Source organism: Balaenoptera borealis (assembly GCF_965194805.1).
Source record: "Balaenoptera borealis genome assembly, chromosome: 1".
Taxonomy (NCBI): domain Eukaryota; kingdom Metazoa; phylum Chordata; class Mammalia; order Artiodactyla; family Balaenopteridae; genus Balaenoptera; species Balaenoptera borealis.
Window position 1 is genome coordinate 33281922 of NC_138860.1, and position 21467 is coordinate 33303388.

Consider the following 21467-nt stretch of genomic DNA (forward strand, 5'->3'; position numbering starts at 1 on the left):
GAAGAAAGACACAACTGGGCCTCCAACCCCAAGGCCAGCCTGGGCCCCCAGTTATCTCCCACCTGCATTGTTCACTCTTGTCAAAGGCATTCTGGAAACAGGTATCTTTTGGGACCTTGCTCAACAGCTGACAAAGGGAACATTTTACTGTCAGTGTATCACCCCCTTTCCCCATACACACCCTTAAGGAGAAAAAAAAATTGAAATTTGGCTTTTAACTTCAGGAAGGAGTGAGTTAGCTATCAGGAAGCTCTTTATGCCTCAGAGAACAGCAAACAGTAGGAAGAGTAACTCCGGGAGAATGTGACATCTCCTTTCAAGGCTGGTCCTGGATGGGTGGGGTGCTGCTCGGACCGGGGACAAGGGGATGGCCGGAATAGCGCGTGGGGGTAATGGTCGCAGACTGGCTCAGGGGAGGGGAGGCGCCCCGCGGAGCCGGGCAGCTTTCACCTAAGTGTTTTGGTGGCGAGGGGGCGGCGCACTGCCCTAGGTAATGATAGGGCAGTCTGGGAGCCACGCGGAGGCTGCCCGTCGCGGTCGCGGCTACAAAGACAGCTTCGAGACCTCCCGCTTTCTTCCCTTGGGTACCAGCCCCACCCCTTCGTACCCCCTCCCAGCACCCCCCACCTCCGTCCCTCCTCGCCCCGCCCCCTCCTGGCCGCCCCAGCGCGCATGCTCTTTCCCCCCGCGGAGTAACCTGGAGATTTAAAAGCCGCCCGCTGGCGCGCGTGGGGGGAGGCGGGGGGGACGAGTTCGCACGCGCGGGCCCCGGGTGACAGCCGCGCGCCTCGGCCAGGTAGGGGCGCGCCCGCCCTTCTCCGCGGGGAGGGGGTCCCGGCGCGGGAAGGGGAGGAGCGCTGCGCGGCCGAGCTCCGTGGTGTCGCGTGTTTTGCGCCCCGCAGGAGGGGGCCGCGCCGTGGCTGTCCCGGACCCGCGCGCCCAGCCCCCTGAGTCCCAGGGGAGCTGACGGGGTTGCGGGCGCCCGGGCGCGCCCCCTCTTCCTGCACCGGGCCGGCTGCGGGGTGCTCGGGTCTCCGCGGAGGCGGGCCGGGCTGGAGGCGCCGGGTCCCCCGCGTCCCGGGCCGGGCGGCGGGGTGGGCGGGGAGAGGCGCCTCCCCGGAGCCCCGGGCCGGGCAGACGGCGGGCACACCGGCCGCTCGCTCCTGTTGCCGCCTCCCGCGTCAGAGTTTTCTTTGGAAAGTTGCATTTATTTTCTTCCCTTGTCTCGGCTTCACCGGAAAGGGGCAGGATGAGTCACCGTGGCGCGCACAGTCCGGGACCTGGGAGCCGGGCAAGGGGTCGGCGGTCGGGACGACGCGGGGTGCTCGGGCGCGGGCCAACTTGCTTGGGGAGGAGTGAGGGGTTATTAAGGAGGGAAGGGTGGCTGAGCCCTTTCGGACGTTAGTCTTGGGGCTTGGCTCTAGGCAGAGAGTTGGGCTGGAGTGTGTGCCCCGTCCTGAGCCTCGGTTATCCCTCATGGGAGGAGGAGAAAGAGAGGGCGTCTTTATCCTTGCCTCCCGGGCTCAGGTAGGGATGGTGAGAATGCTGAGATCAGCAAACAGGTGCGATGAGGTGATATCTGGGCATTCACTACAGCTTCTCAGGGCTCTGGGCTTAGGCATGGCAGGCCTGCTGGAGAAGGCCCCATGGACCCTCAGGGTTGCTCCTGAGTGAGGGTCAGTCCTTCCCATAGTCTCCTGTTCTCCCCAGGCGCTGCAGCCCTGTCAGTTGATCTTGCCCTTGACCTCTGAATCAGTTTCCTCTTCCTGACAGACACTCTTGATGTGCTCAGCTTTCCCCCCGTCCCCAGGGCCACACCTTCCCCTTTCTTTTTTCCCAAGGGGCCAGAGTTGAGTGTAGGGAGGGGTTTGGCATGGTGGGTACCTGCTGAGGACTTGCCCTTCAGCTGTTACACGGACCTGATCCCAGTGGAGCAGGGACTAAGAATAGCCCAGCTGCTGTCTTGCTGCCCTGGAGTCTGCAGCCGGGCACAGCCTGTGGACCAGGGCCTAGAGTGACCCTTGCTGGGCTCCTGAAAGCGTTGCTCAGGGGTTGGGGTGAGGCCCCGGGGGCTTCTGGCTGCCTTTCATGATGCACTTAGCACTTCAGAGCGGGACAGCCTTGGTGTTGGACTCACCTGCCCAAGGCCTGGGGAACAGGCTGGCATATGGGGGTGGGGAGGGCAGGGCCAGGAAGTGTAGGCTGATGATTTCCTCAGGCTTCCCTATAGAGCAACTTCTAGGGTGTGATTGCAAAGTTATCTGAGGTCACAGTCCTTTTTGTTGGATGGGTCTCATCCTCTCATTCCTCCCTTATCTCCTCCCCACAAGCTTGTCTGGAGCCGGGACTCAGTTGTTCTAAAAGTGCTCAGAAAAATGGAGCTCGAGTCAGCAGGATGAATCTGAAGGTACAAATACAGTTGTGGGTGAATGTACAGCTGTGGACATTCAGGCCCCACCTTAGTGGAGATGTGATGGGGGCGGGGTGGGGGGAGTTTTCCTTTGTACTCATGGAGTGTATGGTGAACTCGCCTGTTCCTCCTGGCTCTGAGGTGTCCCGAAGGAGGAGGAGGAGGAGCTGGACAGTGACCCTTGGTGGCCCACTGAGGTACCTCCAGGCCACTGGGTGGTGGAAAGATGGCATGGATTCCCCTCTCTCAGCCTGGGTAGGGCTCTGGAGATTAAAGGCAGAGAGGCAGGGATCGTCTCAGGACTCCAAAAGTGAAATTAAGCTCTATCATTTGGACCATTGGAGCCTGATAACACAGCATTATGGATAACAACCCAGACTGTCAGATATTTATATCCTGGCTGCTCCAAACTGGCTGTGGGACGAAGGGCAAGTTACTTAACCTCTTTTAAGTCTCAGTATCCCTGGCTGCAAAATGGGGATGATAGTGATAATGATAATATCTACTCTGTAGCTTTGTTATTTATTAAATAATAAATAGAACAAATATATATGTAAATATATAATTATATATATCTAAAATGTAAAAAAAAAAACTATAGCTTTATTAAACCATACATATAGAGCACTGGACTGTGTGCCTGATAGGTAACAAGTGCTCAGTAAATGTTAGCTGGTATTAACTATATCTACTATATCTACACCTGTGACCCAGTGGACAGCAGCACCCAGCCTGGGCATCTGTTCTTGGGTTCTCCTGTAGACCTTTGTTTCTTTGGGACCAAGGCCTCCTGGACTTCGGGGAGTAGGTATGACTAGTTGAAACTGGGCTCTAGCACTCAGATGCCTGGGTTTGAATCCCATTTCCTCTTGCACAAGTTACTTCACCTCTCTGTGCTTCAACTTCCTCCTCTGTAAAATGAGGATAACAGTACCTACCTCACAGTATTGTGAGGATTAAACGAGCTGATAAAACCTCTGAGCCCAGCAGCTGCAAGTAAAAAGAGCTTGATAAATGTCAGCTGCTGTTATTTGGTAACAATGGAGGCAATCATTGTGGTTTACACTCAGGAACCAAAGTTTCTTAGCAAGGGAATTATACTATATACAACTATACGTAAACTGTGAATGACACATTTGCAGTTGAACTTGTGGTCTGGTGCAAAGAACACACCAGGACTTCATGTCCTGGTCTCTCCCCTGTCAATACTGTGTGTGGTTTGTTTTTTAATCAGTCCAGAAACCCCTGGCCTGCCTGTTCCCTCAAGATGGAAGAAAGTGCCATGACGTGATGGAGGTGAATATATATCCTGAAAGGTTAAGTGCCTTCTATGCAGAAAAGGTTATTTGTTCTGATTTTTGGAGAAATTGTGTGAGAGGGAGGGAGTGTTCTGCTCTGTCCTCCCCCCACCCCCCAACCCTTGGGATACTTTGCACTGCTTTCTGGTGTCAAGAAGAAAAACCCAGCCTGGCTTTCTGTGAACAGTCAGTGGCCCTGTTTGTTGGATAGCAAGGGTGGAGGCTGGACCAGTTGGTACCAGGCCCAGTGTCTTGAAGGCTGATGCCACTTGACTCCCAGCAATAGAGCTGGAGTGTGGAGCTTTGTCCAGTGTATTAAGTGTCCCTGCTTGGGGGCAGGGGCTGGTGACAGAGCCATCACGGGATGGTCCTGATGTCTGGCCAGAACTTCCTGTTTAATCCCTTTTTCTGCTACGTGGTCTGTGTTTCCTCCTCCATGGGAAGAAGTCCACAGTTTTGTCACTGACCCTGAACGACTTGTGGGGCTTCTTGCTTCCGATGTTGGAGACAGGCCTACCTCACCTGTTGGCCTTGGTTTCTGTGTCTGTAAAATGTAGATGATAATATTCACCTTGCAAAGTTATGGTGAGGATTAAATGAGATCGCCATATTTAGCAAGGAGCCTGCATAGACCAGGTGCTCAGTTCGTGTTTGTTCCTTTCCCCTTCTTTGTTAATTCTGGAGATCACTGTCTCTGGGAAGCTGGGATGAGCCAGCAAGAAGGAGGTTGACGACTAGTCAAGGTTTGGGAGAAAGGGGTCCTTGACAGCTCGAGGTCCAGGCAGCCCTGGAGGAGGTGGAGGACTTGAGCTGGACAGGGTTCAGGTGAAAGGGAGAGGAGGCCCAGGGGAGGTAACTGGAACCGATGACTACTTTGAAAGCAAAAATAGGCCCAGTGCTGATGAATAGCCCCGTCTTGGGCCCATGTCTCATGATTTGGGGTCTGGTATTCTTTCCACCACCCCTGACTGGGGAGTGGCTAAAAGGAGAGGTGGGTGCATATAGAAATCCCAGGCTCCAGCAGCTGTGTTTTGCAGACATCTACCCTTTGCATAGTTCCTACCTACTCGTCTCTCACGGCTCAGCCTCCTCTAGGAAGTTCTGGAGGCACTGAATATGTCCTACTGTAAGGACTTGGGTCTCAGCCCCTGCACCACCTCACTGTGCTCTGGCTACACCTTGGCCCTTCTTCTGAAGGGGCTGAAGTCAGTTGTTTCTGAATCCCCAGCCCCTTCACAGCAGGCTTGCACACGTGCCCGGAGCTCAGTAGTGGTGGGTGGGTAGGCTTTAGTCTCTTGGACATTTCTCTGGGGAAGGTGAGGTTGTAATGCACTGAGGTGCACTCTCTTCAAGGGTGGGCAAAGTAGGGCTCTTTAACAACAACAAAAAAATCACATCTTTTTTGGACCCCCCTCACGCCCTGCTTACCACTGAGTGGACTGTTTTGGAGAACACATCCCCAGGACTGAGTCCGGCCCAGAGCCCTCTGATGATAAATGGGGCTGGTCACAGACCTTAGGATAGCAGCGCTGAGAGAGCCTGGCCTCCTTCCTGTATCCATCACCTTCTAAGGGAGCCCAGGCAGCAGGGAGGGGACAAGGATGTGCATGGCTGGGGAGAACTGCCTGGTCTGGCTGACTGGCAAAGTTCAAGTTCACTAGGAGGGAGGCTGTTCAGGTTTCACTTTGCAGGGGCTGTAGGGAGCAAGGGGAGGGAACTTCCCAGTGGCCTAAACGTGCCAAGCTCCCCATTCTCCTCCTGCGTTCCAATGCCCCCACCCTGGGCCAAGGGATTTCTTGGTACCACTACCCCCACCTTGTAGGAGAGTGTTTATTGTGGCCCAAGTAGAGGAAGAATTTAGTTACTGATTTCTGCCAGGAACAGAGTCCAGCTCTGGGAGGGAGTAGGGAAGAGGGCAATTCTGCCCCCAGATGTCTTGGTTACTCGGATCAGTTTCAGGTGACCGCTGACCCTTGGCACTCTGTTGTACTGGAGCAATGTGTAGGCAGGTAAAGGATGGGGTAAGTGCAGCTGGGGAGCCCTTCTCCACCTGGTTCTCCTTGGCTCTCATTGGTGGAAGGCTATACCCCCCCCCTCTCCCCACCAGTGCCACGTGGCTTTGTCAGTGAGCACTCAGTGGGCACCTGTCCCTGGTGAGCATGCTGCCTGGGGCCGGGGGCGCGGGTGTGAGATCACAAAGCTGCACAGTTGTAAAGAACCTTAGACAGCATCTAGACTAGCTCTCATTTTACGGGTGCGGGAACTGAGTCCCAGAGAGGTAGAGTGGCTTATTCTAGGCTACACAGTTATAAGAGTTGCTGAAACCGGACTACACTGTCCAGGCTCCTAGTTCAGTGCACTTTGTAGAATTTTTGAATGGTTTGAATTTTCCATTCAGCCCTTTTTACCTGTGCAACTTTGGGTGTGTTAATGAATTTCTGAGACTCCATTTTCATCCTTGTGAAATAGGAATATTAAATAATTTGTAGGATTGTACAAATGGTATGAATTAGAGAAGGTTTGGCAGGTACATGCAGACACCTCCTGGACGGTTGGCAGGTGTCAGCCGCTGTGATTATTTTCCCTGTGGCTGGGAACCACCCTGTCTCCTAACTGGGGTTGTTTATCCCACCCTTCCTTTCCCTTTGCAGCCTCCAGCACCAGGCAGGTCTGCTGAGTGACCTCTGCTCACCTGCCGGGGCCAGCACCTGGGGAGGCATTTACATTCTTGGCATTCCTCTTGCCTTTGGGGGCTGAAAGAGGCGCTAGTGCCCGGGTGGGAGGCACGTGGGTGAGGGGGATGGAAGCTGAGAAGAGAAGCAGTGTTGGTCCCCCTCCGACCTCTGCTGCTCCTGTTGGGAATGAGAAACCCCCTCCCAAGTTTCTCCGCTGAGGAAGCCCAGACAACTGAAGAAGTGGCTGCCAGGAACTTCCACATACTTCCTTCAAACACACTACACGACTATGAAGTTGGTGGTATTAATCTAAGTTTCCTCGCCTGTCAAATGGGTATACTCATTGTACCCGCCTCATCAGGCACTTGGAAGATTAAAACGCTTGGAAGAGTGCCTAGCATGTAGTAAACCTCAGTGTTAGCTGCTGTTAGTAATTGCAGATGAGGAAACTGAGGCTTAGGGAGGTCAGTTAACAAGGTCACATATAGTTACAGTGACATATGGAGATGGCATGCAAACCCATGCCAGACCTCGGTCACCCTATAGAATGCACTGGGTTCGGGGATGTCTGGGCTCAGAGGCCTGTGACACCTGCGGTGGAAGAGAGCTCCAGGTTGAAGAATACTGATTGTCTTGGTTTGGAAGGCACTTGGTCAAGGTGACCCCGAGTGACCTTGGGTCGCAGCTGTTCACAGAAAGGAAGTCTGATTGGGAGGCACAGGTGCCTGGAGTCAGATGTGTGTCTGTTTTGACCATCCGCATGGGGTTGCCACGTGATTCAGGGAGGGGTGCTTGGCCTAGACTAGCCAAGGTGAGGGTCAGGCCAGCCCCAGAATTCCTGTCGCTGGATTGGAGAGGGGAGGGGAGATCAGAGCAGGCTCCAGGGACAGCCCGCTGTCCTTTCCCCTCCCCTTCCCCCAACCTCCTCCGGCATTTGTTTCCTTTCAGAAGCTGGGCTGGGGCTCTCAGACGGCAACAAAAGCAACTTTCCTCCAAGCCACTGCCACCTGTTGGGTTTTCATACATTGGGGGTGAGCGGGGGGAGGGAGCCGTTGCCCTTTTCCCAGTGTCTGCAGTGTGCCCCCTCTGCGCCCCCAGGGACTGGGATTCTCTTTGCTGCCCAATGTGGCAGGGCTCAGGAGCTGGAGCGGGTGGGGGCCCGCAGCAGCTGGAAGGGGAATTGAGCGGGAAGGGGCCGGTGCTGGCAGCCGGGAGGGAGTTTGATGGATTACTCTGCAGGCCGAGAGGTTTCTCCCTAATCCCCCTTTGTGTCCCGGCCTGCAGGCCCCTCACTCTCTCTGACAAGCTGCTAAGCAGAAGGCTTCCAGTCCGAGTGAAGAAAAGGCAGCGCAGCAGGGCGGACTCTAAATCCCTGGCCTCTGGGCCCTGGGGAGGCAGGAGCTAGGGAGCAAGTCTGGATGGGGGTGGGGTCTTCTCTCTGCAGATGCTCCAGCCCCTGTTCTTCTGTCTTACAGTTCCCTCGAGGTGGGAAGGTTGCACTCTGAGTGGGGTTCTCAGGTGTCTGTGGGAGCGCTGGGAGGTTGTGGGTCTTGGCTCTTTGTGCAAATCACTGTTGCCTTCGGTAGGGTAGGGTTGGGGGGAGCAGACCCTTGCTTCTTTGGAAGTACGCGTTTGAGCTCAGAGAATCAAAGACTAAATATGTGTTGGAAGGCATGGAAGCCGTGCTTAGACTGGTCCTGTGTCCCCCTCTCCCTAGCTGCCCGGGCAGAAATTCCCACAGCGCAGCACCCCTGACGAGGGGGTCTGTCACGGTGGAGAGCTCACTGCCTCACAAGGATGTTCATTTCCCGTCTGCTGTCTGGCCAGCGCAGGCTCTTTCTGGGGTGTCCCAAGACTCCTGTGGACCTGCCAAGGGCACTGGTCCCCTAGGACTTCTGTGCCCCCAACCTAGAGGATCTGGGAGAGCGCAACTTGGAATGAGATTCTGGCGTCCAGCCCGGTGTGGAGGAACAGGGGTCCCCCCTACCGTGCAGTCTCACGTCCTCTACCTGTGGGCTTCTCCCCACCTGCAGTCCTGGCCTGGGCCAGATGGCCTGGGCTGGGGTGTGAGTTAGGGAGATTGGCCTGGAGTGATCCCACCCCTTTCTGCAGCTGAGTCATTATTCCTCGTGGCTGGCCTACCCCATCCCCAGTTTCCTTCTCTGCGGGGAGGGGCTTCCCAGTGGCCGCGTGAGAAAGAGCACAGTCTTTGTGAGCGTGGAGGGAGGACGCAGGGTCGCCGGCTCGCGGGGTCAGGGTGCGGCCGTTTGATGTGCCTGGCCGGCTGTGGGGACACTGGCCCGCATAAAGAGGCCATAGAATTGCTGCCTGACACTGGCCCGCTGCGGGGCTGCCCCCAGCCCGGCTCCCTCTGACCTCTGTCCTTCAGGGGAGGGAATCTGCTCCCCCAGCTCCACCTCAGCCGCGAGGGGTGGCAGGAGCCCCTTTGAAAGCCCTCAAAGGCCTCTTTATATATCCCTCTGACTCTCCCTTCCCAGAGGAGCTACCAGGAGGTGCCTTTCGTCCTGCCTCCTCCACTCTTGAATTTTGGAGAAAGTTCAGGCCAAGTTTGTTCCTGTTGCTCAGTTTCATTTCCCTGTGCTCCCTGCTGGGGCCTAACCTGAGGTGGCGGGGTGGGCAGGGATGGGGCATTCCAGCCTGGGAGGCTCTGTCCCATCCACTCACCACCTTTGAACCCTTAGGAGAGCTGCCCCCTCTGGGGGTCGGGCTGGAATTTCCTTGGTGCGTGGGGGGCTGGGGGTAGGCGCTTAGGTCTTTCCTAACTCTTCCACCTCCCACTCCCAGGCTGCTTTCAGCCATTTATTCTGCAGGTAAGCATTTCCCAGGCTCCTTCTCATGCTAGGGTGGGTGCTGGAGAGTTGCAGTGGAGCCTACAGCCTGCTCTGGGGGTGCACTCGAAGTCTCCCTGTATCTGGAGCTGGGTAGGTAAAATGCAGGTTCACCGAACGTGCCCACGGCTCTCAGTCTCCCAGGGCTTGAGCTCTGCTCCCCCAAGGGTGAGGGAAGATGGCCTGGAGCAGAGCTCCCTAAAGGTTCCCAGAAGTCTCGGGTTTCCTCCAGCTTTCTTGCTGTCCCGTTATCAGGGGACCCAGAAAAGGGGGGAGATATTTGGACCTTGAGAGGGACTTGTCCTCCTTAGAAGGCTGCTATTCACAAGGTTAGGCCAGACTCCCCCTTTCATGTACCTCCACTTCCCTCCTCCTCCCGCCCCCTCCCCACCAGGTGAGCACTCGGGGGCTGGCTCTTCTGGTTGATCTTCTGTTTGCCGGACAGGGCGCTCCAGGAGCAGTGGGGCAGGAGGATCTGAGTCAGAAGCATCTCTGAGGCTGGAGGGGAGCCTTGGATCCTGTTTCCCCGCCTGTATTCCTGAGGAGGCGGGGGAGCTCCTGAAACAGAGGGACCCAACGGGGATCTGTCACTTTCAAGCTTTGGGAAGAAGTGTGCCCTGGGGCTGCGGATTGGAGTGGGTGTGACAAACCGCTTCCTGTTCCCCTCTGAACCTGGGACCCTGGGGCCTGGGCTTTTCTGTTTGTGTCCCTGGGAAGAAGGCCCTGGAGGGGCCGCTGGTGACTTGAGCTTGTGCTGTGGGAGTCCTCTGTAGTTTCTTCCACCTGAGAGCTGGGGTGGGGATGCAGTGGGGGAGGCTGGGGCACTGGGGAAGATGTAAGGAGGAGGAAGGGGGGGCTTTGGAAGGGAGAGTATTCTTACGGGCTTGGACTTTTCTCGGGCGCTTCTGGGCTGGGAAGAGTCAAGTCTGTGGCGGTGAGAGTGCCCAAAAGAGGGAGGACGGGCTCAGCAACCTAAGAGGAGAGGGGTGCCGAGCAGGGCTGGAGCCCGCCCACTTCCTACCCAACTCAAAGAATTCTTTACCTGGCCCAGCCCCTGGTCGCTGGGTAAAGCACCTCTGGGGGGTGGAGAGGGGCGCTGGGAGGGGGAAGCAGCTGGGCGGGGAGAGGCGCTGGGCTGTAGGAGGATTTTGCCTTTCTCCCTCGTGGGCTGTGGAGGTCCTGCTTGGTCCTGGGAGTGGGGAGCTGGATTAAGGGAGGGAGTAAGTCAGGTGGGGTGATTAATGGTTGCTGGAGAGCTGCAATTTATTTAAACCACAGGGAGCAACCAGGGCTTGGGTGCATGTTGTGGGAGAGGCTGCGTCTGATAAAGTCTGTTTGCTCAGGGAGGACCTGGTTCCTTAAAAACCCGGGGCAGGTGAGTCTCCAGGGCCCTCCCAGACTGAGGGTGGGGAGTGGAATGGGCTGGAAGCCTTTTGACCCAGAACCCTTCCCTCCAGGTCGGATAGCGCCACCCGTTGGTCTCTGCAGCCCCCTGCTTTCCTTCTGGGGGTGCCATGGCAATGCAGCAAGTGGGGAGAACTTGAGCCGAACCCACAGCCGCCCAGCTAAGGCTGTTGTCTGGCCCCCCAACCCACTTTTGGGACCGTGTGGGTCAATGTTTTCTCCCCGTGCCACCCCCATAGGAGTCTGTGCCTCTTCCCAAGTGGATGGTCTGGGTCTTAGTGGAACGTGGGGGAGGCAGCTGCCTAGCCTTGTCTGAAGTCCCTTCCTTGGTCTACAAGCTGCAAAGCCCTGGAGGGCAGTTACGGAACGGACGCATCTTACCCAGGATTGATGGCCGTCTGTTTTCTTTGTGGCACAGCTCAGAGAGCACCTACAACATGCTTCGTAACACAAAAGTCCCTGCGGGGCTTAGTGATATTTGAAACGATAAAAGAAGTTGAAGCACCAAGTCATGAGATGCTGAGATTGGAAGAGGGCATGAATGAGGGCCGAGGGTGCTCCAGGAAGGCTCTCGGGTGGGCCCAGGCCCTTGGCAGTAAACCTTGCACAGGAGTGGTGCTCTTCAACAGTATCGATGGGGTTGAGTCGGTGAGGCTAGGGAAGGCACTCCAGACTCTAGCCACAAGTGGCGTGAAGCTCTGTCCACCCGCCTACGCCGCCATGGGATGGATGACAGGTTGGGGGACTAGGGCCCACCCTCTATACCTTCTCTGCATAGCTGACTTGATTTCCCCTCTTTTGTGGTCACTTGTAAACAGCGGACTGCAGTGGGTGCCACAGTCAGGAAGCAAGACCTGGAGGCCCACTGCCTGTGGGTGGAGGACCCAGGGTGGGTGCTCCCCTGTTGGGATGTCTGTGCACAGGAGGTCTAGTAGGAAGGGCTGTGGGGACGTCTCTGCTGAGAGTGGAGCCAGGTGGGGAGAGAGGAAGCCTGCCCGGGGTCACTGGCATCATCGCAGTGGCTGCCAGGTGGTGCGGTTTCATGCCCCTGTGAGGCTGGAACCTGGGACCGGCCCCACTGTCCCCTGACAGTTGAGCAGCGCATGTGGGAATATGTCCTCCCCATGGACGCTGAGCATGGAGAGAAACTCAGGGTAGAGGTTTTCAGGCCTAGGTTCTTCCAGGGGAGCGCTTTTTAAATGGTTCCAGTGACAGGTTAAAACCCAACCTGACAAACCACAGCCTCTCTTTTTTTTTTTTTTAAGACACCAATTGTACTTGAACATTTGTTACTTTTTTTTAAATTAATTAATTAATTTATTTATTTTTGGCTGTGTTGGGTCTTCGTTTCTGTGCGAGGGCTTTCTCTAGTTGCGGAGAGCGGGGGCCACTCTTCATTGCGGTGCGCGGGCCTCTCACTATTGCAGCCTCTCTTGTTGCGGAGCACAGGCTCCAGATGCGCAGGCTCAGTAGTTGTGGCACATGGGCTTAGTTGCTCCACGGCATGTGGGATCTTCCCAGACCAGGGCTTGAACCTGTGCCCCCTGCATTGGCAGGCAGATTCTCAACCACTGCGCCACCAGGGAAGCCCACAGGGGAGCGCTTTTTAAATGGTTTCAGTGACAGCTTAAAACCCAACCCGACAAACCACAGCCTCTCTTGTCTTCCTCCTTGTCCTCGTCCTTGGGGTGGAGTTACGGTGCAGCATGGCTTGTGGCCAGGTAGTATGGAATAGGAAGTGTGACTCTTAACGAAGGGGAATTGAACAGCCCAGCTTTGGGAAGTAGAGAAAAGCGAACAAACCAGGCCTGGCAGAGGGTCTCCAGGGGGCACCTTGGTAACAGTGCCTCGGGAACTGGGAATTCAGCTGGTTTGATTTTTTTTTTTTTTTCCTTCAATACTAGGAAACAAGGGCAATTGCAAAGATATTCCAAAACAGAGAATTACTGACATCTAGTTGGCTCTGGAGTGTACTGAGGTTTAAAAATCATATTACCTTATTAATATGTCAACTTTAAGCTAGTATTAACATGCACTTCCTGATTGGCCAGTAGGGGGTGACACCTGGGTGGCAGGGCCACACCATCAGCCTGGGAGTGAACAAGATTCAGAATTCAGAGCAAATCCTGGAGATCAGATTCCCGGGAATCTCTGTGTGTGTGATTGTCCCAGCTCTTTTAATACTCTGTGTGTGTGATTGTCCCAGCTCTTTTAATACTCTGTGTGTGTGATTGTCCCAGCTCTTTTAGGATCTGAGTGTTGAGATATGTCCCCACCGCGGCACCCCACGACGACAGACAGGCGGTTAGCATGGCTGAGAAACTAGACCTGCACAGAGGGCCCGCAGAAATGGGTTTCTGGCTGAGTCCTAGGCGGTCGGTGGCAGCAAGGAGGAGAGGCCTAGGCGTCTGGAGCAAGGCTGAGACGGAGCAGTTCTGGAGTGTGTGAACAGGCTGGAGCCCTACCCACCTGGCCCGTCATGGTCCAGAGGCTGTGGGTGAGCCGCCTGCTGCGGCATCGGAAAGCCCAGCTCCTGCTGGTCAATCTGCTGACCTTCGGCCTGGAGGTGTGCCTGGCTGCAGGTATCACCTACGTGCCACCCCTGCTGTTGGAAGTGGGGGTAGAGGAGAAGTTCATGACCATGGTGCTGGGTGAGTCCCCACATCCTCCTTGCCTCCTGCTCCAGATATATGTCCCCTGGGGAAGTAGGGCGACAGGGCCTCTGCCCAAAGAGCTGCTTGGAGGCAGAGGTGGCTGCCTGCTGTCCCTGAGCCTGGTGGGTCAGCGTGGCTGGGGAGGGGGTGACCCTGGGCTGAGGGGGTCTGAGAGAAAGAAAAGGGTACAGGGACGTTCCCTGGTGACCTCTGTATCCCTGGTCCCTACGCCATGCATGGCCCACAGGAGACACTGGAGAAACTGCCTTTTGTAATTCATACCTGTGGTCTCATTTAATTCCTGCAGCAGCGCTTTGAGGTTACCCATTTCACAGAGAAGATGATGGAAGCTGATAAGCAGTTAGGTGACTTAGGCCGCTGGACGGCTAGCTTAGCTGCTGATTAGTAGGGTCGGGACCACCCTCAGCCCCCACCGCCAGGGCTCTTTCTTGCCGCTAGGGCAGGGGCTGGGCTCCTAACTGCGGACGAATTCTGTAAAAGCCACGGAGGGCAAATGTCATCATCATGTGACTCCCAAGAAGAGGGGGCTCTGTCAGGATGACAGGCTCTGGGGTCAGACTGCCTGTTGAAACCGTGCCTCTGCACGGCGATCACTGGTCAGTTGGCGCACTAGTGATATTAGTTGTGAGGAGTAAATTGGGGTCCTGTGAAGTACTCAGCACAGCCCCAGTACACAGTTGGCCCTCCATGTGATATCATCATCATTTCCATCCTTCTCGAGGCAGTTGGTACCCTTCCCCCTGCCCCTTCTGGGCCCCAGCCTCCAGCTCATACTACTTGCCCTTCTTGCAGGCATCGGTCCAGTGCTGGGTCTGGTGTCGGTCCCACTCGTGGGCTCAGCCAGCGACCACTGGCGTGGGCGCTATGGTCGCCGGAGGCCCTTCATCTGGGCCCTGTCCCTGGGTGTCCTACTGAGCCTCTTCCTCATCCCGAGGGCCGGCCGGCTGGCGGGGCTGCTGTGCCCGGACACCAGGCCCCTGGAGCTGGCACTGCTGATCCTGGGCGTGGGGCTGCTGGACTTCTGCGGCCAGGTGTGCTTCACTCCGCTGGAGGCCCTCCTCTCTGACCTCTTCCTGGACCCAGACCACTGTCGCCAGGCGTTCTCCGTCTACGCCTTCATGATCAGCCTGGGGGGCTGCCTGGGCTACCTTCTGCCTGCTATCGACTGGGATGCCAGTGCCCTGGCCCCCTACCTGGGCACCCAGGAAGAGTGCCTCTTTGGCCTGCTCACTCTCATCTTCCTCACTTGCGTGGCAGCCACACTGTTTGTGGCTGAGGAGGCAGCCCTGGGCCCAGCCGAGCCAGTGGAAGGGCTGTCGGTCCCCTCCATACCACCCCACTGCTGCCCGTGCCACGCCCGCCTGGCTTTCTGGAACCTGCGCACCCTCTTTCCCCGGCTGCACCAGCTCTGTTGCCGCATGCCTCGCACCCTACGCCGACTCTTCGTGGCCGAGCTGTGCAGTTGGATGGCATTCATGACCTTCACACTGTTTTACACAGACTTTGTGGGCGAGGGGCTGTACCAGGGTGTGCCCAGGGCTGAGCCAGGCACCGAGGCCCGGAGACACTATGATGAAGGTAAGGCCTTGGCAGCCTGGGGCCCTGTTGCGGGAGCTGCCCTCCTGTGGATGTTCGGGCGCAGGGAGATGCCCACAGCCTGTGCCTGGGCTGGAAGCTGTGCATCTGGGCCCCGATTTCCCCATCAGGAAAATGGGCCAGTGTACGGGCTGCGTGTGCAGCTGCTCAAGGAGCAGAGTGGCTTTGCTGCAGTCTCAGCAGAGCCTTGGGCTGATCGGAGAGTTTGATCAGTCATTGCCCCAACTTGATGGACGAAGAGGCTGAGCTTATTTAAGGTCCAGAAACTGGGCCTCGGATTTGCCTGGCCCGAACTTCAGTGTGCCTTCTGCTCCCCTACTGACTTTCCAAATCGCCTTGCCAGCCCCTTCCAGCTCAGGCGTCTGGAATTCTATCTTGGAGCCCACAGCAGAAATGTCTTCGTGTTCCCTCTACCCGTCCTGACAAGCTGAGCACAGCCAACCCTTAGAACATCTTCCTTTGCCCTTAGCCAGTGGCTTTGGCCACATTCCCTGAGGTCAGTGGAAGGACCTCCACTCCCGTTGCTATGGGTAGGGCAGGGGATGCTGGGGACCAGGTCCGGAAAACAGCAGGTCTTGGGCAGCAGGTGCCTGTGGCTCCTAATTCTGAGCACCCCTCCCCTCCCCCATGGTATTGGGTCCTTTTTCCCCACCGCCTGTCTGATGGCCTCTTCCCCCTCCCTGCTCCAGGGGTCCGGATGGGCAGCCTGGGGCTGTTCCTGCAGTGTGCCGTCTCCCTGCTCTTCTCTCTGGTCATGGACCGGCTGGTGCAGCGATTCGGCACCCGGGCCGTCTATCTGGCCAGCATGGTGGCTTTCCCTGTGGCTGCCGGCGCCACGTGCCTGTCCCGCAGCGTGGTGGTGGTGACCGCTTCAGCTGCCCTCACTGGGTTCACCTTCTCTGCCCTGCAGATCCTGCCGTACACGCTAGCGTCCCTCTACCACCGGGAGAAGCAGGTACTCGCCCTGGCCGCGGAGTGGAGTGGGGTGGAGGGGCAGCTGACTAGCCCAGAACTGGTGTCTGGCAAGAGAAGCTGGAGAAGGAATTCTTTGATCAGAGAGGAAGCCTGTTGTAGCCCCAGGGCCAGAGACTTGGGCTGCGGAAGGACGGTGTAGATTAGATTCTGGGAATGACTTCCTGGTGTCAGGACTATAAAGCACTTAAAGTGGATGATTGCAGGAAATGTGAAATCCTTCTCTGGAAATCCTGAAGAATCAGGCTAGCAGAAGCCCTCAGTCAGGGCTGAGTTCTGTGCAGAGGCAGGGGGCTGGATCAGATGACCTCTGGGTCCCTGGCTTCAGCAGCCAGTGAGTGGGAAAGGTCTGGTGTGGGCCACGCCTCTCCTTATTCAGGGGGGGACCTTGTGAGTGACCCAAACCTTGCTTTGGTCTCGGAGATGGGGAAAGCACCTTACCGCCCCTTCCCCTCTTTTGGTTTGTCTTCCTTTTCTGTTTAATTCTCTCTTTTCTTTTCCTGCCTCACTCCTTTGCCTCGTCCCCTCCCCCCGCCCCCATGGCGGATCTCTGAGCCTGATGCGCCTGACACCGCTCGCCTGGGCACTGTGTAAGTTGGGGGGCCTCCTTCCTGCTCAGCCCCACACTACCCAGCCCCTCCAGGGGCCCTCTCCTCTGGGAAGCCTCCTGACCAGGCTGTGTGGTCACCTTTGTTGTCTCCACTGGCCTCACTGAGCTACAGGCCTGGGTGCAGAGCTCTGCCCAGAGGGCAAGAAGTTGGGGCATCCCGAGGAAAAAGAGATGCAGCCTGGCTTCACAGGGCTTCTAGACCGTAGGAAAGACATAGTCTGCCCCTTGTAGTACATGGGTGGGGTGGCAGAGAAACACCTAGCTGGGAGGCTGGTTAACTGAATAGGTAGCTGCAGGGGTGGGGGTGGAGGTGGGGATTTGGGTTGGGGGAAGCTGGTCCCCGAGGCCCCTGTCAGCGCATTGATAACCTTCATCATCCTCCACGCTTTCCCGCCCTGGTTGGGGGCTTGGGCTGGTGTCCAGAAGCCCGGCTTGGGCACGTGCCAGGGAATGTGCTGAGCTGGTCTTCCCTTCAGGCTGAGAACACGTCTGTCCCCAGGGGCCTCTCCAAGCTCCAGCCGCACTGATCTTTTGTGGGGTGGCAGGCAGGAGGTGAGGTCCCAGGCATGGTTGGCCCCGCATCCCATCTATGTCTGCTTTGTCCACTTCTGGCTGCACCATGAGCCTTGGGATTCCCTGGTGCCGGGCTTGAGCTCTGCCGTGGCTCCCAGCGCTAATGCAGCTGACCCTGAGAGCTCTGTGTTAGGCACTAGTGGGCCTGGGGAAAGCGGTCAGATGAGTTCTGGCCTCGTCCTTAGATAGGAGGGAGGCTCTGGGACATTGCGGGCAGGGCAGGGGCAGGTCACACTGATCCAAGGCAGACAGTGAGAAGGAACGAGAAGGCTTCGGCCTCAGCACAGCTGGACCATGGGAGTTGGGAAGAGGGTGATTCTTTCTGTTCCTCGCTTCCTCCAGGCTGAGTCTGAGGACCCTCCCTGCCCCAGGCTGGGGCCGCATACCCACAGTAGGGCAGCAACTGTAGCCTGGGCCTGGGACCCACAGTGGGAAGGGAGCGTGTCTCTGTGGAGGTTGACAAGGATTTCCCAGTGGTGAGGTGGGAGGGGCAGGAGGAGGGTTAGGAGCATCTGTGTGGGGCTTTGGGGCCTTGGGGGCCCCACTTTTGGACTTTGTTCCTCTGCTCTGACATGTCTCTCTGCCCACCTGTCCTCATTCTTCTGTGTCTTTCCTTTACCTTGGGGTTCTGTTCTCTTCCTAACCTGCAGTACTGAGTTTGTCTGTCACTTACTGATTCTAGGAGAGGCTAGAGGAGACCTAGACTTCTGGTTTCAGATGTCCCCTCCTGCCCCCCTGCCCCCCTGCCCCCCTTCTGAGGAGAATCCTCACTAGACCCAGACCAAGCAGGGTCTGCTCAGTTTTCTGACCTGTTGCCCGATTTTCATTAAGGCCTAGTGCCTGGTTTCTTCCAGCCCCTGGGATAAAGGCCAGGGTCTGTTCTCCTAGTTGGGGGATCCCATGCTTGGGTACATACCTGTCCTTGTGTGTTCCCCTCCCCCCAGGTTTTCCTGCCCAAATACCGCGGAGATGATGGAGGTGGTGCCAGTGAGGACAGCCTGATGACCAGCTTCTCGCCGGGCCCTAAGGCCGGATCTCCCTTCCCCAGTGGACACGCGGGTGCTGGAGGCAGCGGCCTGCTCCCTCCTCCACCTGCTCTCTGCGGGGCCTCTGCCTGCGATGTCTCCATGCATGCAGTGGTGGGCGAGCCACCGGAGGCCAGGGTTGTTCCGGGCCGGGGCATCTGCCTGGACCTTGCCGTCCTGGACAGTGCCTTCCTGCTGTCCCAGGTGGCCCCGTCTCTGTTTATGGGCTCCATTGTTCAGCTCAGCCAGTCTGTCACTGCCTATATGGTGTCGGCTGCAGGTCTGGGTCTGGTTGCCATTTACTTCGTCACACAGGTGGTATTTGACAAGAGCGACTTGGCCAAATACTCTGTGTAGAGTACTTCCAACCCACTGAGGGAGGACCTGCCTCACTGGGTCCCAGCTCTCCCTATTCCAGTCTCCCGTTGGCCCGGTAGGGCTGGGGGCTGGCCTTCCAGTTTCTATTGCTGCCAAAGTGGTGTGGCTCTCTGCTGCCTCCCTGTGGCAGTGAGGTGCATAGCTGCACAAGTAGGGGACTGGGGCTTCTTCCCTCCCACCTCTCCTCAGTCTTTAGGGCTGGCTGACTGGAAGCTCTCCGGAAGGCTTCAGTCTGGACTTCCACGAGGAGAGAAGGGCAGGGCATTTAATTAACTCTGTGCACTGGAATGCAGGACTCTGCCGGGGGATCACCCAGGCTCAGGGTTAACAGCTAGTGTCCTGGTCGAGAAATACCCAGAGAAGGGATTTGGGGAGCTGAGTAAACTCAGCCACCTGGTCTCCTACAACCAAGGCCTCTTATCCCACAGGTTCTCCCAGTGTCGCTCTTGCATGGGAGTTTCTAATGTGAAACGCTCCTCTACAGGATTTGAAAGTATGAAAGTTACTGGGGGATGCGGTCCCGAGGGGAGAAAGGAAGCTGCCTAGCCCCACAGCGCCACCTCTCTCCTGTTCCCCCTCCCCTGCCTTTTATTAGGACTTGGCTTGTTGGCCCCTGTGTTGCCATCACAGGGACACGGGTTTTTAAATATTTAACTTATTTATTTAAGTAGAAGGGGAATCAAGGTGTTTAGGGGTTGGGTAGGATGAGATCCCTAATGACTAGGTCCCCTGAGACGATTGGTTATTGGGCTGAGAATTGTCAGAATCTCCTCCTGGAGTGATTGGTCTGGCCCCAGAACTGCCTAACCCTGAGCCTGGAAGCTCTGCTTACCCCAACTGATATCCCAAATCCTGTTACCCAAGGCGGGGAGGGCTGGGGAAAGGTGAAGGGTGGGGCTTCAGGTCTCAGCAGCCTCCGTAGCCTCCCCTCCCCTCTTGGCCCTGCCGCAGCGCCCCCCCCCCCAGCTCCCCTCTGCTCCCTCTAGGACTGGGCTGATGAAGGAGCTGCCCAACCCCACCTTTCCCCACTGGCTCCACAGCCCTCTCCTTGGGGCTGTTTCGGGACCAGAAGCACAGAGTGTGGCTCCTTGAGCCTTTATCCGTCTCAGCCCCCAGGGCATATCTGTGCTTGGGGAATCTAGCACAGAAACTCAGGAGCACCCCCTGCCTGGGCTAAGGAGGTCTTATCTCCGGGGGCTTTAAGTGCCGTTTGCAATAATGTTATGTCTTATTTATTTAGTGGAGTAAATATTTTATACTGTATGTGAGCAATCAGAGTATAATGTTTATGGTGATGAAATTAAAGCCTTCTTATATGTTTAATTGGTCTTTGTGTCTTTTCTGAGCGGAAAAGACCAAATCTCTCAAATTATCCTCGGCTTCCTTCTCATCAGGACCGTTTTGGCAGCTTCAGTTCCCAGCACCACCAGCAGGTGGAGCCATAGACCAACACTCTTTTGTCCTTTGGCGATTGGGTGTGGCTGTGCTTCCCTAGAATTGGGGAGTCCCTTTGAGGGTGAGGGAGAGGGCGGGAGAGTAAGAAGTATAGAGAGTGGGGGCATTTTCCTTCTCAAATGGCTCGCGGTGTGGCCAACGAGATGGAGCAAGCACCCATTATCAACCAGAGCAATAGGAAGCCCCTGGCATGTATGGGTGAGGATTCGACACCACTGTGCCTCGGTTGCCACCCTTTCCCACCTCCTTCACCCTTCCTGCCAGGCTCAGGTCAAGTTCAGTCTTCTCAGCCTTGCCACTTCCTCACCCCTCCGAACTTGACTGGCCTTCCTGTCCCTTAAATTCAAGTGGTCAGTATAGTTAACACCCTAGGCAAAGACTAGCTTTATTTTTTAAATGTTCTATGTTTTATTTAACTTTCTATTAGTTTTCAAACATACGCAAGAAATGAGCCTGGTGATAATGAACCCAACTTCAACATTTATTAACATTCTGCCATTTTTATTTCATCTATATTCCCTCCCCACCCTTCCCCGCCCACCACCACCCCCCCCCCCGGGTATTTTTAAAGCATATGGCAGATACAATTTCACTTCACCTGAAAATACTTCAGAATGTATCTTTAAGAAATAGGACTTTTAAACAACTTGATCACAATACCATGAATATATTCAACAAACAGTAATTCCTTATCATCAATTACCCAGCCCATGTACAGTTTTCCCCAATTGCCTTGAAAATGTCTTTTTACAGTTGGTTTGTTTAAATCAAGATCTAAGAAAAACAACTATTAATTTGCATTTAGTGGTTATGCTTCTTAGGTTTCTCTTAATCTCTAACAGTTTCCCTCTTTTTTTTTTTTTAATGCCATTCATTGGTGAAGAAACAGCCATTTTTCCTACAAAATTGTCCACGTTCTATGTTTGGCTGACTGTATCCTCAGTGTTATTTAAAATGTTCCTTCTTCCCCCCTTTTCCCCCATAATCTGGTAATAAGATCTAGAGGCTTAGTTAGATTCAGATTTGATTGTCCCATCAGAGGGACACAGGCCTTTAAATGTTTAACTTAATATCTCTGTACACACCTACATAATTTTGAAGAAATTTCAGGTATCATATTCCATTTCTAAATATTTCAGGATGTATTTCAAAAAGATAAGCACTTATTAAAAAACAACAACACATAGTCACTTTGCTATTATCAGACCAAAAAAAGAAAATTCCTTAGTATAATCAAATATCCAGTCAGTGTTCACATTGCCCTGTCTCATAAATTTTTTTGTATAGTTTTTGTTCAAAGTGAAACCTAAATAAGTTCCTTATGTTGCAGTTGGTTGATGTGTCTCTTAAATCTCTTGTAATCCACAGGTACCTCCTCAATTTTAATTTTTTTCCTTGCAATTCATTTGTTAAGGGAACTAGATTGTTTGTCCTATAGATCATCTGGATTTTGCTGATTGCATCCCTGTGGTGATATTTCACATGTTTTTATTGCCCTTCTATTTTCTGTAATTGCCCTTCTATTTTGGTAATTATAGTCAGAGACC

At 55.4% G+C, this 21467-nt stretch overlaps 1 protein-coding gene across 8 annotated transcripts; it reads left to right on the top strand.

Moving 5' to 3' along the window:
- Positions 1-364: 364 nt before the first annotated feature.
- Positions 365-19788, top strand: SLC45A3 (solute carrier family 45 member 3). 8 transcript variants are annotated; one of them, XM_082396751.1, is made up of 7 exons: positions 682-796; positions 2331-2407; positions 3645-3706; positions 12877-13287; positions 14104-14889; positions 15597-15862; positions 18007-19788. In XM_082396751.1, exons 4-7 carry the CDS (start codon positions 13116-13118, stop codon positions 18442-18444), a joined length of 1662 nt encoding a protein of 553 aa, XP_082252877.1. In that variant the 5' UTR covers positions 682-796; positions 2331-2407; positions 3645-3706; positions 12877-13115; the 3' UTR covers positions 18445-19788. The 8 variants fall into 8 exon arrangements, with proteins under 8 accessions (XP_082252881.1, XP_082252879.1, XP_082252880.1 ...); XM_082396750.1 differs by lacking the exon at positions 3645-3706; XM_082396755.1 differs by lacking the exons at positions 682-796; positions 2331-2407; positions 3645-3706 and adding an exon at positions 365-389.
- Positions 19789-21467: the final 1679 nt, after the last annotated feature.